Source organism: Rhinopithecus roxellana, chromosome 8 (genome assembly GCF_007565055.1).
Source record: "Rhinopithecus roxellana isolate Shanxi Qingling chromosome 8, ASM756505v1, whole genome shotgun sequence".
Classification (NCBI taxonomy): Eukaryota; Metazoa; Chordata; class Mammalia; order Primates; family Cercopithecidae; genus Rhinopithecus; species Rhinopithecus roxellana.
The window spans coordinates 66463687-66484596 of record NC_044556.1 but is presented as its reverse complement, the minus strand read 5'-3'; the positions used below and the strand labels follow the sequence as shown (position 1 = coordinate 66484596).

The 20910-nt window shown below is 33.4% G+C and overlaps 1 protein-coding gene across 1 annotated transcript in view; it reads right to left on the bottom strand.

Moving 5' to 3' along the window:
• USH2A (usherin) overlaps positions 1-20910 on the bottom strand; it is an 825608-nt gene that overhangs the window by 721147 nt on the left and 83551 nt on the right. Inside the window, exons 4-8 of the mRNA XM_030936493.1 lie at positions 6462-6525; positions 4177-4471; positions 3035-3219; positions 2341-2562; positions 785-878 (exon numbers count right to left, since the gene is read on the bottom strand). Of these exons, the coding sequence (XP_030792353.1) occupies positions 785-878; positions 2341-2562; positions 3035-3219; positions 4177-4471; positions 6462-6525 (860 nt within the window). The remainder of the gene's footprint in view (positions 1-784; positions 879-2340; positions 2563-3034; positions 3220-4176; positions 4472-6461; positions 6526-20910) is intronic.

The window sequence follows — 20910 nt, the reverse complement described above, 5'->3', positions numbered from 1 at the left end:
CTCTAACTTTATTTTCTTGCAAATTAGCAGCCAGTTGTCTCAAACATATTTAATGAAGAGTCTATATTATCTACTGTCATTATTGGTATAATTGTTACTGCCGCTGAACCCTTTTTCATATCAGCTATTTCTGATGTTGTTATGTTGCTAGATATTCCTACCAACAAATGTTTCTTGATTTTATTTGCACTTACCTCTTTCCCCTAAAGATGAAGCTAAAATTCCATGTCAACTATGGAATTCCCCTGACCATCACAGAAAACTACAGTAACATAACTCATATATCATTTTACTACCTGTTTTCAATTAATTAAAATGCCTGGTATTAGCAATAAATGAACCTTGATTCACATAAATACATAAAAATTGTTCTGCATCTAAAGATGCTTTTCTTGTGTATTGATACGTTTGTATAAATACCCTTTAGTAAGAATCAAACTATTTTTTGTTTAGTGCCATGCTATCCAGATACATTAAAAATTGTTTTATAAAATATGATAACGCTGATGAAACAAAGAAAGAAAAACAAAAGATAAAGAAGAAACCTTAGCATTTGGTTTCAGTTGTAATTTCTCTGGTTGAAATTATTTTTAAAAAATACAATTTCAACTTAATTGATGGCTGTTATTTTTCTTTACAAAAACTCTGCAATAATTGACATCTTGAGTTCATATCAGTTTTTAAATTTATTTTCATTTGTTAGGCCAAAATTAACTTCATAGAATTTATAGTCGCCATCTCTACTATTTTTTTTTAAGATTTCCATGCATAAAATAGAACTCACATGAAGTCCTTCAGTGAAGCTCTCCTGGGAGCAGAGACATCTATATGGCTGGCTTGTTGTGTCGCAGTTATCGGCATGACCATGGCACTGACATCTGCAAACATGAGCATCACACACTCCTAAGGAACACCAACTCAACTGTGAATGTATTTAAGATCCTAGGCCTATACACATTGTGTGAATTCAACAGGGAAGATTTTTGTATGTTTAATTGATACAAAATCAGTTTCTCCTTAATCATGTGGATATCTATACAGGTTTTTAATTTATCTGGAAATATCAGAAGAACTGTCACCAATATCCAAACCACTGTATTGTAAAGATAACGTTCAGGCCAACCTTTAGAGGGGAATGGAATTTTTTGTATCTATGCCAACCATGTACCAAGGGAAGGCATTTACTAAACTATTTAAAATACAGTTAAGAATATAAAGTCCAGGCTGGGCATGATGGCTCATGCCTATAGTCTTAGCACGTTGGGAGACTGAGGCGGGTAGATCACTTGAGGTCGGGAGTTTGAGACCAGCCTGAGCAACATGGCAAAACCACGTCTCTACAAAAAGTGAAAAAAAAAATCAATTGGGCATTGTGGCACATTCCTGTAGTCCTAATTACTTGGAAAGCTAAGATGAGAGGATCACTTGAGGCCCAGAAGTTGAGGTTGCAGTGAGCCATGATTATGCCATTGCATGCCAGCCTGGGTGACAGAGCAAAACCCTATCAAAAAAAAAAAAAAAAAAAAAAAAGGAATATAAAGTCGACAAACTGCAGAATGCAGTTAACATATTTCAAATTTTTTGTTCTTTTTTTCAGAAGTTAGATGATGAATATTTAATAGTATTGCTTTTTCATTATGTTATGACCTAGCAAACAAACAATTGCTTCTATACTGGTATTTTGGTCTGCTTTTAAAGACACATTTTATTCACAAGGCCTATCATTCCTCTAGAACAACCCATTCTAAATATAGTCTATATGTACATTTCTATATTAGACAGTATGCTGCCTAGGTTTGAAGCTATCATTTCTTTTTAAATATCATGAGTCATGTTCTCAATTATGATCAGACATTTATAAACTACTTAGGGCACATCAGCTCTTTCCACTAAAGAAAAACAAGTATTCTCCGTGAAACTGTGCACTATGAATTCAGGTAGACCAAGATCTGTACTTAAAAACTCTCTGGTAATATAGTTAAAACTCCAAATCCAGCTCCATCTCTTTGCTTTCGAGAATATTTGAAAATTATATTCCTGAACAAATCAAGTAAAATATTGGATAAATCATTTCTAAGTCAGATTCAGAATGTCATAGCTTCTAAAAGCAACAGCTTTTGAAAATCAATTCACACACACATACACACACACACACACACACACACACAAAACTGTTATATAGAGAAAAAGACTCACATACAGATCTTCTTCTAAAATCTTAGAGTATGAAATCATTTCAAAATGTAAAGCTTGAAATCTGGCTTGCTCTGAAATCTTAATGTGCTGTTAAGACAATAAGTATGACAAAAACCTTGTTGAAAACAAAATTCATAATAATACCTCCCACTAATGGTGATTTCGTCCACTGCATAATATCTGTGTCTGAAGTTGACAGCAGTCTCAGTTGTGTAGTACTGCCCATGAAAATGAAACCTTATTTGCGTGGCTTTTACGAACTCTTGAAGAGATGGGGTATTATAGAAGTCATTGTATCCAGGACGATAATTTGGTCCAGGTGTCAGGATGCTAAATGTGACATTGCCACGGGAATATGGAGTAAAACTGTTAACGAAAGAAATTCGATGTCATGAAAATCTATTCACATTTTTGGCAAAACAGAAATCAAAATGTTGAGAAATTACTACACAGTATCAATAAAAGCTTAAATTCTTCATTCTAGTAAAAGTATATTGCATACATTTCACATGCAAACAATACAGGATTATAATTGAAAGCCACACTAAGACAGTTCCTTGAAAACATAATGAAAATTCCATTAATATAGATAACTTGCTAAACAATCTGAAAATCAGATTGTGAAACACCAGTGAGATTGAAATAAGAGTCACTCTAATGTATTTTACAAGAACTTTAAAGATAGTTTCAAACCCAATTTAGGGATAAGACTTAGGAGAATCTGCCTCAAGGAAGCTGGTGATGAAGGGAAGTCTCTACGAGTCTAGAGAGCTAGCTTACTTGTACATTATGACGAACCAATCAATCTAGTAAATTAATTGTTTAAAAATATTCATACTTGGAAAGCTGAAGACAGTTGACAGAATCAGGTTTCTCCAAATCTCCATTGTTTTTCATTCCAAAAGCACCACAATTTCTGGCAAAATATTGCCAGTCCTCCCAATCTAAGCTGTTTTCCTTCTTCCTTTGAATCCTTATTTCCGTTGGTTGTGGACTAAAGAACTGAATGATAATATAAAACACCTGAAAATGGCAAGTTAATTAATGTAATTAAAGTTTTAAGTGTAACTCATCAGTATGTATCAAACCATGGAAATGTTAGATTCAAATATATTGGCTCACTTTGTCATTATTATAATTATCAAATATGTATTAGACATCCAGAAACTTCATAGCCCTTTGGTAAAAGCAGCACATTGTATAATTGTATATCTGTTCATTTGCTCAAGGATTTTATAAATCAACATGCAAATAAAGACATAAACAAAGAACATTACATCTATGAAATAAATGTCATATAAAGTCTTCTTAAGTAATTTAGAAAAAACACCTTAGTTTGTATTACTTTTTGCTACTTAATAAAAATAACTTAGTTTCAATATTTCATAAATATCATTTTGATGCAAATCTCAAACATAAGGCCCTATATGTTGTCTTTTAGGTATTTTTATTGTATACATTATAATACACTACTTTATTGAGGTAATGTTCAATTGCCTAGTTCAATTTTCATCTTTTAGTGGGTTGAATTGTGTTCCCAAATAGATATGTCCAAGTACTACTGTCCAAACCAGTAAATGTGACTTTATTTGTAAATAGGGTCTTTGCAGTATAATTAAGGATGTCAATATTAGATCATCCTGGGTTTAATAGGGTGGGCCTTATATAAGATAAAGAAAAGGGATAATTGATGCTCACAGAGAAACAAGGAAGGACACCATGTGAAAATGGAGGCAGAGATTGAAGTTGCGGTGCCACAAGTCAAGTAACACCAAGGGCCACCGGGAGCTGCAAATGGCAAGGAGAGATCCTTCTCTGGAACCTTTGAAGGGAGGGTAGCCCTGCCAACATGTTGATTTCATATTTCTGGTGTCCAGAACTGTTAGGGAATACATTTCTGTTGTTTTAAGACATGAAGTTTGTGGGCATTTGTTGCAACAACCACAGGAAATTAATGTACACCTTATTATTTCTAATTACCTGATACTGTCCATTTTCCAAGTCAACTGAAATAGTCACTCCTTGATTAAGTTGTGTAACGTTTGTAAACACATTTGAAACCCATGAAGTACCAACATCATTATCATTGACAAAAGAGAGAGGATGGGCTTCAGGATTCAACCGTGACACTCTATTATCAGCTGTGTCTCCTGCATCATTAGGAATGCAGTACCGCTGTGCCAAAGAGTGGACCCGCGGGTGGCTGCCAGGACAACGGCAATGCGATTGGACATGCAATCTGAGAAGATCTCCAGAAAAAACTTCCAGAATCTCTCTGTGGGAGTCAAGAGGGAGACTGTAAGGACAAAGAGCTTAACAGTAATAGAACTTCTAAGAGGTGTTACAAATGAATGTCACTCATTTAGTGCTTTCATGAGTATCCATTTAGCTTTAATAATTCTGTGCATGAAACATAAAATACAGCTTATCTTTGGTCAAATAAACAAATTCATTATCATAAATGTATATCAAAACCAGCACATTTTAATATTAACTTTTTATTTATATCAAGAAGCATGCATATGCCCTTGTCTGATTATTAAGATACTTAAATAAATACCACAATATTTTACTGTGTCTATTTGTGATAAAATAGAAAGGTCATATTTACTTAGGTTGCTAAACTAACTACTGAGAGTGAACAATAATATATGGAAAATAATGAGAGTTATAGATAATGTTTTCAGTTCATCCATGGGAAAGAAGTACAAAAGCAAGTATTATTTTATCTGTTTCTGTTTTAAGTGAAGGACTGAGGCCAAGGCCATTTGTCAGTGGTTTCCTGTGACTCATCAGTACAGATCCTGACATCCTGTAATGCTTCAATGGCTTCAGATCATATGGCGGCTGCCAACAGTCAAAGAAGAATGCCAATTCCAGGTAGATATATTTAATTTTTCCATTAAGGGCAATATACTTGCTCTAGACCAGAATTAGTCATTCTATTTATAGGCATTCTTCCACATAGCACCTTCCCAGACATTTCAGGTAGGCCAAAATTAGTAACCAAGGTCTTACCAGAGAAACCAGGCTCTTCCTCTCAGACCCCAATGGAGCAATGAAGGAGTCAGGCAGCTTTTCCATTCATTAAATCACATGAAGTCATACCTTCTTTAAATCTCATCAATACTTTTCAACTGATATCAAGTTTTGAATGGGACCAAAAGCCACCAGTATAGAATCCAGTATAAAATCTTTCACTCCCAAGGAAAAACTTTATTCCCAAAGAATTACGACAACCTTGGCCTTCAGCATTTTAGACAAAGGTGATCTAAAATATAGTAAGGCTGTTGGCAGTAAATACACCTAACACTGTGTTCCAGGGCTATGTCACCCTTTATTGCGGCATACCTTGATTATATAGACTGGTAAGAAAGAATGTTTATATTGTTTATGATCTGCCATGGACTAAGAGCCACAGCAAAAGCAATGCTTCTAAATGTACAAGGGCTAGTCTTCTCATTTGGAAACCCACCACACTAATTTACATCTGCCTTGAAGAAATATGAATGAACATTCTTCTTTTTGATTTTTAATAGAAATAAATAAGGTCAACTCATCCATACAACAATATACTATTATACCATGATATCATACGCTGAAGAAGAAAGTTCAAAGGCATCCTAAGCAGAATTTCACTTAAATTTTTTAAAATTCTGTGTGTCTTTAAGAGGCCCTAAGAAAGATTTCCCATCTACTCTCAAGATAAGGAAATACCATTAAAGCTAGCCTGAGTCTATATAATTATTTGTTCACTGAAAATAGAAAAATATATCACAATACTTCAAATGCTCATTCTTCTTGTCTCCAAGTCTAATAGACCAGTCTCTTGAGAATTTCCCATATATCAAAATAATTAATCATGTTTACTGTTATACATTCTCTAGTAGGTATAAAGTCAACAAACCAATTTTAAAAAGGCAGATGTAGAAGTTTCTCAATTATTATTAATAGAAACTACTTCATATAGAAAATTTAAACAATGTATCACAAATTTTATAAAATGTTCAAATATCAAGTTTTCTTACAGAAAATCCTTAGGAAAAAATGTGATCAATATCATATTACAAGGAGTTCCCCAAGAGTAGCACTAGTGAATAACAACCATAGACTAAGCCAAAGCAAACACTATAAACATTAATTAGGTGAAGTTTGCCAAATACTATAAAGATAAAAAATAGTATAATCTGCATGGTATTCTTATTTAAGTGAATTCAGCATTTATCCTTACGGTTCTTGAAGTTTACAATGCAACATCTACTTACCTGTTTGTAAGTGCCACTTGGTACAATCGAAAATCTTGCATTCTTCCGACAAACTGCTCTAAACCTGCAAATACATACACGTAGATAATATGAGAAGTTTCTGTTTACCAAGCAATACCTGACAAGTATTTGAGTGATATTCCTTTGAAGATGTTAAGGTTAGAAAGATATTTATGTCACTGCCCTTAGAAACATTTACAGATCTATCTCTAGTTTGCTAATTCCACATGAATAACAAAAATAATCATAGTTATCTCCATGGACATTGTAGGACTTAAGTCAAAGTGAATACTTTGGTCAACTTATTTATTGATCGAACTCATGGTTTTCACCAGAAGTCCCTTCCCAAGTCAGATTTCTCTCTAGTTTATAAATCCATAAATATATTATCTCATCAGCCCTAAATTTGATTGTCATCTGCTTCCGATTGCGATTTCCAGAGTACTTGCAGTGCCAAAAAGAAGATTTCTAACTCTCACATCCCACCTGTTCTAGCTCCAAGCTCCAGGCTATCTGTTTGGGTCCTCTCTAAAGTTCAATTAATGTCTGTTCTAGAAAATCTCCAAACGAGGACTCATTGAAGACTTCCTACTTGTGGGTTCTGTGTCATTCACATATATCAATAGTATCACAGTTCACTCTCAGAATTTTATTGCCTCAGGAAAATTCTTCTAAGAAAACCAGGTTCAAAGACCAATCTACTTTGAATTAGGTGACGTTTCAAGGCAAATGTAGCTATCAACCTTAATCCACATGGTATTATTTTATTTGTTTGGCAAATATTTATTCAGAACTTACTAAGACAAATAAGCCCAAGAGAGTAGGGACAGAATGAAATAGAAAAACTACCAACTCTCAGTTTTTTGTTATATTTTTAATAACAAAATTTATTTCAATAGTTTTTTTAAAAATTGGAGCAATTTTAATTCATCAAATGACCATTTTCCCAATGTGTTTTTTATTTTAACTATTCAGTTTTTGCTCTGTCTTGATAAACTTTTAAAGAATGTTTGATTTATGTTTTCTGCTGCTCCTTGGTGGTTGCTTGGAGGAAACTGGGACAGAGTGAGGATATGGCTGATGAATAAAACATGGAGAGGAGAATTAGCACACAAAATAGTCTGAGATAGTGATCTTAGAATCAGAAAGAAACTCACAAGCAAAGTGTGAGACTCAGGAGCCTAAAAAGAGTATGTGTCTGTGTGTGAGTGTGTGTATGCATATATTTGTGTATATTCATATATTTACATGTTATATTTATATTAAATAATATATTTGAGAAAATAACCAAAATATTACATATATAAAAATATTTTTTCATTAGCATATTCTCTATTAATATATTCTAAGAAAAATACACTTATAGGCTCTCCCTTTCTACCCATTAGTCTCAGTCTTCCACACACCCCATGAGCTGAGGCCCATAAGAAGATGTGCTCTAGGCAGCTTCCTGCTGTGACTTTCCCATAGGGAGAGTTCCTCTACTTTATCTGTCCTAAAACAGGCAACTGGCACAAGCGCAAAGAATTGTTCTTCCAAGTGGTGTTACAAAGACAAAACAAAATCTACTAAAACTTTGCAGAAATCTTTACAAGATTTCCAAAACAGATTGTTCTAAAAATTATAATTAGTTACAAGAAATAAGAAAACATGGTAAAATATTCTTTCAGTTAATTGGCCATCCAGGCAACATGATTTATGATCAATTGACCTAGATCCAGGATCTGAAGTTAAACAAAGTAGGGAATGGTAGAAGGATGGACATGTCATTCTTAGAAGAAAGATGAGAAGAATAAATGCAAATACAGCAAAGCCATTATGTGCCTATGCTTTTGTTTGGGGAGTAGGAAAGACAAATAGGAAAGTCACTCCTTATAGCATAAATTTTCTTTGTGAGGTAAGAGATAGTATTGTCTGCCAAGAATAAAGGAAGCTGGGCCCGTGTTCTGTTTGTTCTTTACCTTCACCTATCCCTAACCATGCTCAGTTCTTCCTCTCCTAGTATCCTTTACACCCCACACTGCTAATCTACAGCATGAATTTTTAATGCCCCACAACCTTCAAGCTCTCTTAGTCCTAAGGTCGCAATTTTACCTCTGCTTCCAATTTTTCTGCCTCATACAGCCCTTAATGTCTCAGCTTTGAAATACTCCCTGTAGGGAACTTTCTGTGTCCCACTATAGTCCTAGGCATTCTCTTTCTGGGAGAAGTCACCCAGTTGGCGGTACTTTTGCATGGCAGTCCTAGAAAACTGACAGTCTTCATTTCTATTTTTGTCAACATAATGAGCTATCAAGGAGAAAAAAAAATTACCTATATTTCCTGTTGTCCAATTTGCTTTCTCAGGATAAAATATTGTCTAAAATGTTTTATATAGAACCTTTAGGGAAATGTTTTATCTCAAAGAACCCAGATCATAACAAACAGGAGCTAGCCATTCATAATTTTGAAAGACTTACTATGACTGAAAGAGAGCAAAACTGATGAACACTGTGATGTTGCTAAAGCCTGAACCATGGCTTTAAATGTCAGCGTAGCTTCATTCTTTTATGTATTGATTCATTCACAAATATTTATTGGAAGCCTTTTATGTGCCAGCACTTTCACGAGTGCCAAAGGTACAATCAGTTAACAACAACAACAAAATACTGTTGCTTTTATGGAGCTTGCATTCACGTAGATAAACATAATGAATGAGTAATTCATATAGTATATTGGAATGCTATATATTTTATGAAAAACAGAAGGATTAGAGCAGGTTGGAGTGCATGGCTGGATTTTAGTGGGGATATTATGTTCAAGAGAGGCCTCATTGAGAATGTGGCATTGACAGGGGAATGGGAATGAGTCATATGTATATCTAGGGGTAAAATGTTCCAGGCAGGCATTAATAAGCACATAGACCTCTAAATCAGCATGCTTGGCATGTTAGAGGAGGTGCAAGGAGTTAGCATCCTGGAGCAGAATAAAAGAGGGGAGGTTATTAGAAGGTTAGATCAGACAAGTAGTTGGCTGGGGAAGAGGGAGGATGGAGGTACAAATTGTTATACATACAAAGTCTTATAGCCTATTGTAAGAAATTTGATTTCTAGTCTGAGTAAAATAGGAAGCCATTGGAGGGTTTCAAGAAGACGAGTGATGTGATCTCAGGATTATTCAAAAGTTCTGAGACTAGAATATAGGAAGACAAGAGCAGAAGCCAAGAGGCCAGTTAGGCGGATATTACAGTCATATGTGTGAAAAATGTTGGCAGTCAGACCAGGGTATTAGAAGTGGAGGTGTACCTTTCATGCTGATAAATTAGAATTCACTCCCTATATTTTAATAATAGCTAAAGGGAAGCTCTGCTGCAGAGGAATAATGAAATCTATTTTATTATCTATAAAATAAAGGGGCTGGGTTTTATAACCTTTAAAAACCATTTTAGTTTTAAATTTTGGAGTTTGCAATCATATCCATTGCTAAAGAATTCATATTTGAAGGAATTCTTCTTAAATAAGAGTTACAGCAAGTTTTCTAAAGACCTGGAGTTAATGTGAATCATCCATCCCAAATAAGAGAATTATGATTTGAAGTGAGAATGCTATCAAATATTTCAAGGACAGTCATAGAAATAAATTTTACTTATTCCTTTGCTACTTGCCAATTTTTTTACAACAGATATTCATTGGAATAAACATTCCATAACAATTCTTCTTTGAAAAATATTCATATAGCAAAGATATGTCTAAATTATATAAATTGATCAAGGAAATAGACATGACTCATACAAGAAAGACCTCATAGTTGTCTAGTCAGAAAATAGACAGGTGATGACTGGAGAGAAGTTGTAATGCATTACAACTGGGTGGCACTACAAAATTAGTAAAATGGGAAAACTGACTAAGTAATCCAACATTTAATCAGGGTAAAAACAGACAATAAGGGTAAGTAAACAAATGTCACAACAATCAGAAGGAAAGAAATAAATTCTCTATTTGCAGATAGCATAATTGTCTACTCAGAAATTTTCCATGAATGTACATAAAAGCTGTTAGAAATAACAAGTGAATTGGTTAATTTTGTTTGATAGAAGTTAAATACATAATAATTTAATTTCTATATACTAGTGAGTAACCAATGGAAATTAAAACTTTTAAATACTGTTTTTATTAGCACTGAAAATGTGAAACATTAGTTATAAATCTAATAAGTTATGGCAATGTATGTAGGTAAAAACTATTTTAAAAAACTATTAAAAAAAGACATTGAGGAAGTGGATAAAAGGACATCGGCAATGGCAAAGTGAAAACAGTAGCAGATTCTGTCTGCCATAAAAGCAATGGGAACACTGGCAAAGAATATCATATCAATTTATTGAGAATTCTGGAAATAAACCAAAGACTTGCGACAACGTGGAGAGTTTTTATTTTTTAAATGGCTGAATATTGATAAGAACAACATGTTCTATGGCATCTTAGCTTTCCTATTCCCATACTCCTCTCTGCCACTCACTGGGAGCCTTGAAAATGAACAGTTTGCAATCAGGGTAAAAACCAGCAACCTAGTTACCACTAGAGGATCAGAATGGGAGTAGAGTTGTTTCAAAGCTCTATCCTCAGATGATTGTCATTATTCGATCTGCCTGGAAGTACCATGGAAAGCCCCACTAGTAAGGCTTGAATTGACTCAGAGTTCATCCACTGGAAACAGCCTTTACTCTATTTGTTTAAAACAATTATTTGTTAAAAATAGTCAGTGGCAACTGCTTAACATTGCAGTTGACCCAGGCAGCATCAACAGTCAGAAGAAACAACAAACAATCCAAAATAATTAAAAGGAGAAGACATGAAACATCATGTCCATAGGGGCTTTGCAAATCCTTAAAAGAGAAAAAAGAAATAGAAAACTTTTAAATGAAAAATTCACTAGAGGAGCTCACTAGCAGATCTAAATGATCAGAAGGAAGAATTAGGAAACTTGAATACAGGTCAATTGAGATTATTCAGTGTGAGCAATAGAAAGAGAAAGAACGTTGAGAAATTAACAGAGCCCCAGAAAGCTGTGGGACACCATCAAGAGTACCAACATAGGCATAATGGGAGTTTCAGAAAAGAGGTAAAAGGACAGAAAGAATATTTAGAGAAATAATTACTAAAAACTTCCCAAATTTGAAGAAAACTATAATCTACACATCCAAGAAGCTCAATGATCTGCAAGTGGGATAAATTCAAAGAGATCCACACCTTAAGCACATTAAAAATCAAACTGTTGAAAGACAAAGACAAAGAGAAAATCTTGAAAGCAGCAAGTGAGAAAAGACCATCTCCTACATGGGATGTTCAATAATATTAACCACAGATTTCTTGTGAAGAAACCATGGGATCCAGAAGGGAGTGAAATGACATTTAAAGTCCTAAAAAAACCGTGCACCAAAAACTATTTTTTTCCAGCAAAACTCTCCTTCAAAAATGCAGGATAAACTGACATTCCCAGATAAAGAAATATTGTGAGGTTTTATCACTGTCAGACTTGCTCTACAAGAAATACCAAAAGAAGTCCTTCTGGCTGATATGATAGGATATTAGAGAGTAATGGAATCTGAATGAAGAAATAAAGAGTACCTGTAAAGGTAATAAAATAGGTAAATATTTAAAAAGAATATAAATGAATTTTTACTGTAATTCTTTTTCTCTCTCACATTTGTTTTAAAAGATAACTATAATTTATAAAGCAATAATTATATATCTGTATTGGTGGGCATCCAATATAAAAATCTCCATAGGCAATAACAGCACAAAAGAAAGCAGAGGGAAAAAAATTATATAGATGTAAAATTTTGTATACTTTTAAAATTAAGTTGGTATTAATTTGAATTAGATTTTTATGAATTAAGATGCTAATGATAACATCCTGGGCAACAAACATAGTAGAATAATGACAAGGGTATTAAATTATACACTAGAAAGTAACTTTTTAACTCAAAGAAGACAGTGATAGAAGAATAGAGAAACTTAGAAGACATAAATCATATTTTAAAAAACCAACAGCAAAGTGACATCATAACTACCTTATCAGTCACTGTGCTAAATGTACATGGCTTAAGCACTTCAATCAAAAAGTAGATATTTACAAAATGGAAAAACAAACATGACCCCCTATAGGAGTTCTGTAAGAGACAAACTCTACATTTGAGGAAACAAATAGACTGAATGTTACAGAATGAAAGGAAAGATACACCACGCAAACAATAACCAAAAAAGAGCTTGAGCTCCTATGCTAACATCAGACAAAATAGACTTTAGACAAAATTGTTAGTAGAAACAAGGATGCTTTAAGATATCAATCTATCAGGAAAGTAGAACAATTATAATCGCGTATGTGTCTAACAACAGTAAAAATGACAAATTTAAAGATTTAAAGAGAAAAATTCACAATTAACAACAATAGTGGAGACTTCAATGTCCTACTTTCAGTCATGGAGAGAGCAACTACACAGAATATAAACAGAAATGAAGACCTGAATGACTTTATAAACCAATTGGACTTAACAGACATCCACAGAACACTCCACCCAACAAAAACAGAATAAAAATTATTCTCAAGTTCATGCTGTACATTCTTCAGGATAGATTATTTATTAAGCCATGAAACAGGTCTCAATAAATTTAAAATAACTGAGATTATGCAAAGCATATTCTTGGATCACAATAGAAAAAATGAGAATCACTAATAGAAGGAAATTTGTAAAATTAACAAATGTGTGAAAATTAACCCATTCCTAATAATTAATGATAAGAGAAGAAATTACAAAAAGATTTAAAAATCCTTTGAGATTAATGGAAGTGAACATGCAATGTATCACACTTTATGGGATTTAAGTAGTGTTTAAAGTGATATTTAGAGCTGTAAACACTTATATTTAAAGAGAAATTTATTAAATCAATAACCTAACCTTCTACCTTAAGAAACTAGAAAAAGAAAAGCAAACTCATCCTAAAGCTAGCAGAAGAAAGGAAATTATAAAATTGGAGGAGGCAAATAAAATAGAGAATAGAAAAACAAGAAGAAAACCAACAAAAGTTGATAGTTAGAAATTATCAACAAATTTGACAAACATTCAACTAAAGTAGCCAAGAAAAGAGAAGACTCAAATGATTAAAATCATCAATAAAAAAAGGGAAATTAGAACTGACTTTGCAGACACAAAAAAAAGGATCATAAGAGATCCTATGAACAACTGTATGACAAAAATTAGACAGCCTAGATAAAATAGACAAATTCCAAGAAACACACAAACTATATAAACTGTCTTAAGAAGAAATTAGCAATCTGAATAGATCTATACCACGTAAAGAGATCAAATTAGTAATTTTTAAAAATTTTCCACAAAGAAAAGCCAAGGACCAGATGCCTTCATTGGCAAATTCTACCAAACATTTAAAGAAGTAGCACCATTACTTCATAAGCCCTTCCAAAAAATATAAGTGGAAGAAACACTCTCCAAATTATTCTATGAAACCAGTATTACCCTAATACCAAAAACATCAAAGACATCAAAAGAAAACTATAGGCCAATATGCCTTACGAATACAGATGCAAAAGTCTTCAACAAAATTCTAGTGAACCAAATACAGTACTAACAAAAAGGATTATACATCATGTGGAAGTGGAATTATCACAAGGATGCAAGGCTGGTTCAATGTACAAAAATTAAGTAATACACAAACTTGGAAAAATAAAGGGCAAAAACCACCTGATCATCTCAATAGATACATTGTCAAACTTCCACACTTCGTAATAAAATTTTTAAAAAGCAACCAACTAAAAAAGAAGGCTGCTTCCTTGTCTAATAAAGGGTATCTGTGAAAAACCAACAGCTAACATCATATTTAATGGTGAAAAAAATGCTTTTTCCCTCAGATCATGAACAAGATAACAATGTCCACTTTTGCCACTCCTAGTCAACATCTTTCTGTAGTTACCAGACAGGGCAAATAGGCAAGCGAAAGAAAGAAATATTTCCATATTGAAAAAGTAGAAGTAAAACTCTCTCGTACGTAGAAAACTCTAAGAAATCTACTAAAATCTATTCGGAATTATAAATGAGTTCAGCAAAGTTGCTAGGTACAATATCAATATATAAAAATCAATTGCATACCTACTATAGTAGCAATGAAAAAGCTGATGATAAAATCATATACGGTCTGCTGTATTTTAGCAAAGTAGCAAAGAAAATTAAATAGAAAAAGAATACTCTTCTTTCCAAGAATGGTCCTGAAATATTAGATACCTTATTTTTTTAAGTACTTCAATCCATATCATATACCTTATGTAAACGTTTAACCCAATATGGATGATAGAACTCACCTAAAACTATAATACAGCTAGAAAAAAGTATGGGAAACTTTATGACCTTGACTTGTGCAAAAATTTCTTTGACAAACAACAAAAACAATATCATACAAGAAGAAATACAATTGTTGTGGCATTGGATTGGATAACCTTGACAAATTTCTTTAGGAAAGACCTTGATGAACTGATTCAGATTTCCTTAGGAACAAGGTAGAAGTTGAAAGAACTGAATAGTCTGTGGGCATCAAATGTCTACAATTCACAGTCACAAGTAAGAGCTACCAGAAATATTAGAACAAAGAAATGCCCAGAAATAGCAGCCAGAGACAGATCTTAGGATATACATCTAAGTACTCTTCACCCTTATGTATTTTAGGGGAAAAGTGCTTTTCAAATATCTTGATATTAATGGTGTCAATGACAGCTCATAACTATTGCATACTGAGTAGCAGGCCCTGTTCCAAGTGCTTTATGTATATTATTTTATTTAATCCTCATAAAAACACTATGGAAAGATATTCTTTTGACTCTAATTTTAAAGATGAGGCAACTGAAACACATAGATATTAAGAAATTTCCCAAGATAAAACAGGTCATAAATGGGAGAGTCAAAACATATTCTCAAGGACAGTAAGAGAAAGGAAAACCACAGGACCAATCTCACTTGGTACCATAGGCATGAAAATTATATCTCAACAAAGTAAATCTGCCACGTCTTGAAAAATACAGCATACACAAATAGAAAACCCTAAACAATTAGGAATAGGTGGGAAACGTTTTAACATGATATGGCAAACATCTTATGTAAAGGAAAAAATGTAAAGCCATTTCCATTAAAGTAATGACAAGTTGAGGATGCTTGCTCTCATGGTTTTTTTCAACATTGTTAACGGAATGTCTAGACCTCACAATCAGACAAAGAAAAGAAGTAAAATCCATAAGAATTAGAATGACATAAATATATTATTTGCAAATTACATGGTTTTCTACCTCAAAAATTCAAATAAATCTGTAGTCAAATATTCGAATTAATGTGTTCCAAAATGGTGTTGGAAATAAGAATGATATATAACAATTTATAATATTTCTTTATATCAGCAATAAATATAAAATGCAATTTGAAAAAGATACTATTTACAATAGCACCAAACCTTGAGATAACTAGAAATAAATTTTATATTTATCCCTTTTATTATAAGTTATGAGTAATTTGTTTATAGAAATTTATTAAAAGACATAAAAGAATATCTAAATAAATAGAATGATATACTATGATCATGGATGAAAATAAATCAGCATAACAATATAAATTCTCTCTAAGCTGTTGTATAAACTTAATTCAATTCCAATAAAACATCCCAATAAAGATTTTTATATAAACTGATCCTAAAATTCATTTGGAGGGGTAAGACTTGAGAACAGCTGAAGAAGGCTACTAAGAAGCAATCCACCGCAAGACATCAAAAGTTAATCAAATGCTATAGCTTTTGGCAAGAAGTTAATCAAATTGACCTCTGAGACAAGATGTTAAACACACTACCATCAAATTGGAGCTTGAGATACAATAGAGGCGGCTTTAAAAATCAGTGAGGAAATAATGTGTGTTCAATAAAAATCAGTGGGACTCGAATGTGACAATAAAGATAAGTTAAAATTAAATATTTACCTAACACATTATACAAAAATTAATTTCAAGAAAAATAGAAGGCTATATCTATTATATCAACATAAAAAAAGAATTTCTTAAGATATAAAACTATATGAACCATAAAAAGTAACTGATATATTTGCCAATGTTAAAATTTAAAACTCTTGTGTGACAGACCAAGAATACAAAAAATTTTAAAAGTCAAACCACTGAAGGAAATATTTTCACAATCAATATAATTAAAACATGTAAAATGCAGATTATAAGCATAACTTTTACTGACAAGGAAAAGATAATGCAATAGAAAATTTAACAAAAGATATACCAGAACAAGCAATTCACAGACGTGAAAACTCAAATGCCAAATAAGCACGTTTCAATATTTTATTTTATTTATTTTATTTTATTTATTTATTTATATTTATTTATTTATTTATTTATTTATTTATTTATTTATTTATTTTTGAGACGGAGTCTTGCACTGTCGCCCAGGCTGGAGTGCAGTGGCCCGATCTCAGCTCACTGCAAGCTCCGCCTCCCAGGTTCACGCCATTCTCCTGCCTCAGCCTCCCGGGTAGCTGGGACTATAGGCGCCACCAGCTCGCCTGGCTAGTTTTTTTCTTTTTTTGTAGTTTTTAGGAGAGACGGGGTTTCACCGTGTTAGCCAGGATGGTCTCGAGCTCCTGACCTCGTGATCCGCCCGTCTCGGCCTCCCAAAGTGCTGGGATTACAGGCTTGAGCCACTGCGCTCGGCCATGTTTCAATATTTTAACAGTTACTAAAGAAATTAAAATTAAAACAAAAATAAGGGAGTATTTTATACTCATAATTTTGGCAAAAATGTTGGAAAACAAAACATGTTGCTAACACAGGCAAATGGGTCTTTTACCTGTTGCCATGGGAAAGCAAATTGGTTCAACCACTTTAGATAACAGTTTGGCAGTATATCAAAGTGGAAGATAAGAATATGTAAGAAGCCTACGATACCTTTCGTTGTGCTTTTTCTATGGAAATTCTCACTAATGCACACAAGGAGACAGACGAAATATTAATTGCAAACTTCTATAAGTTATATAAAGAGAAAAGCTAGCTCTCCACTTGGAAACAAATACATAATCCATACTTTTTCTTTATAAAGTGGAATACTAATAGAGAAACTAAAGCGAATGAACAAAATATCAAAATGAGTAATTCTCAAAAGAAATTTTTATGAAAAAGGCAAGTTAAGATATACTATATATGTTTATATACATGTGTATACATATATGAGCACTTACATAAATACTAACATCATAAAGATAATAGCATATATTATTTTGAGATACTTACATATTGAACTATTTGAAATAGCTAATGTTTGATCATTTTTAATCTATATGAATGGCAACTGTATATTTTTCAATCTAATAATAAAAGTATAAGAACACACATGATAATGATAAATGTATATACAGAATGTGGGAGGAGGCTGTTAATGAATTCTTTAAAATTGTTTAAACATACTTTGAAATTTCAAAGCCATATCACAGATATTTTAAAAAGTTATTAGTAAACACTCCTCAGCAAATGCAAAAGAACTGTAATCATAACAGTTTCTCAGACCACAATGCAATCAAACTAGAATTAAGATTAAACAACTCACTCAAAACCACGCAACTACATGGAAATTGAACAACCTGCTCCTGAACGACTCCTGGGTAAATAATGAAATTAAAGCAGACATTAAGAAATTCTTTGAAACTAATGAGAACAAAGAAACAACATACAAGAATCTCTGGAACACAGCTGAAGCAGTGTTAAGAGGGAAATTTATAGCACTAAATGCCCACATTAGAAAGCTAGAAAGATCTCAAATTGACACTCTAGCATCACAATTAAAAGAACTAGAGAAGCAAGAGCAAACAAATAAAAAAAAATCTAGGAAAAGACAGGAAACAACTAAGATCAGAGCAGAACTGAAGGGGAGAGAAACACAAAAAACCCTTCAAATAGTCAATGAATCCAGGAGCTGTTTTTTTTTTTTTTTAATTTGATAGACTGCTAGCTAGACTAATAAAGAAGAAAAGAGAAAGGAATCAAATAGACACAATAAAAAAACAATTAAGGGGATAACACCACTGACCCCACAGAAATACAAACTATCATCAGAGAATAGTATAAATACCTCTACGCAAATCAACTAGAAAATCTAGAAGAAATGGATAAATTCCTGCACACATAAACCCTCCCAAGACTAAACCGGGAAAAAGTCAAATCCCTGAATAGACCAATAACGAGTTCTGAAACTGAGGCAATAGTTAATAGCCTACCAACCAAAAAAGGCACTGGACTAGACAGATTCACAGCTGAATTCTACCAGAGGTACAAAGAGGAGCTGGTACCATTCCTTTCAAAACTATTCCAAAGAATTGAAAGGAGGAATTCCTCCCTAACTCATTTTATGAGGCCAGCATCTTCCTGATACCAAAAACCTGGCAGAAACATGACAAGAAAAGAAAACTTCAGGCCAATATCCCTGATGAACATCGATGAGAAAATCCTCAATAAAATACTGACAAACCGAATCCAGCAGCCATCAAAAATTTTATCCACCACGACAAAGTTGTCTTCATCCCTGGGATGCAAGGGTGGTTCAACATACACAAATCAATAAACATAATCTATCACATAAACAGAACCAATGACAAAAATTACATGATTATCTCAATAGATGTAGAAAAGGGCTTCAATGAAATTCAACACCCCCTCTTGTTAAAAACTCTCAATAATCTAGGTATTGATGGAACATATCTCAAAATAATAAGAGCTATTTATGACAAACCCACAGACAATATCATACTGAATGGGCAAAAGCTGGAAGCATTCCCTTTGAAAACTGGCACAAGACAAGGATCCCCTCTTTCATCATTACTATTCAACATAGTATCGGAAGTTCTGGCCAGGGCAGTCAGGCAAGAGAAAGAAATAAAGGGTATTCAAACAGGAAGAGAGGAAGTCAAACTGCCTCTGTTTGCAGGTGCCATGATTCGATACTTAGAAAATACCATTGTTTCAGCCCCCAAATTCCTTAAGCTGATAAACAACTTCAGCAAAGTCTCAGGATACAAAATCAGTGTGCAAAGATCACAAGCATTTCTATACACCAAAAATAGACAAACAAAGAGCCAAATCATGAATGAACTCCCATTTACAATTGCTACAAAAAGAGTAAAATACCTAGCAATCCAGCTAACAAGGGACTTGAAGGACCTCTTCAAGGAGAACTACAAACCCTTGCTCAAGGAAATAAGACAGGACATAAACAAATGGAAAAAATTCCATCGTCATGGATAGGAAGAATCAATAACATGAAAATGGCCATACTACCAAAGTAATTTGTAGATTCAGTGCTATTCCCATCAAACTATCATTGACTTTCTTCACAGAATTAGAAAAAAACTAATTTAAATTTCGTATGGAAATAAAAAAGAGTCCACATAGCCAAAACAATCCTAAGCAAAAAGAACATAGCTGGAGGCATCATGCTACCTGTCTTCAAACTATACCGCAAGGCTACAGTAACCACAACAGCGTGGTACTGTTCCAAAACAGACATATAAAACAATGGAACAGGTCAGAGACCTCAGAAATAATACCACACTTCTACAACCATCTGATATTTGACAAGCCGGACAAAAACAAGCAATGGGGAAAATATTCCCTATTTAATAAATGATGCTGGGAAAACTGACTAGCCTTATGCAGAAAACTGAAACTGGACCCTTTCCTTACACCTTACACAAGAATTAACTCAAGATGGATTAAAGACTTAATTGTAAAATCCAAAATCATAAAAACCCTAGAAGAAAACCTAGGCGATACCATTCAGGACATAGGCATAGGTAAAGATTTCATGTCAAAAATGCCAAAAGCAACTGCAACAAAAGCAAAAATTGCCAAATGGGATCTAATTAAACTAAAGAGCTTCTGTATAACAGAAGAAACTATCATCAGGGTGAGCAGGCAACGTACAGAATGGGAGAAAATTTTCACAACCTATCCACCTGACAAAGGTCTAATATCCAGAATCTACAAGGAACTTAAACAAATGTGCAAGAAAAACACAAACCACCCCATCAAAAAGTGGGCCAAGGATGTGAAGAGACACTTCTCAAAAGAAGACATTAACGCAGCCAACAAACATTTTTTTAAAAAGCTTAACATCACTGATCATTAGGGAAATGCAAATCAAAACCAGGAGATACTATCTCATTTCAGTCAGAGTGGCGATTTTTAAAAAGTCAAGAAACAACAGATGCTAGTGAGGCTGTGGAGAAATAGGAACACTTTTACACTGTTGGTGGGAATGTAAATTAGTTCAACCATTATGGAAGACAGTGTGGTGATTCCTCAAAAACCCAGAACCAGAAATACTATTTGACCTAGCAATTTATATACCCAAAGGTATATAAATTATTCACTAGAAAG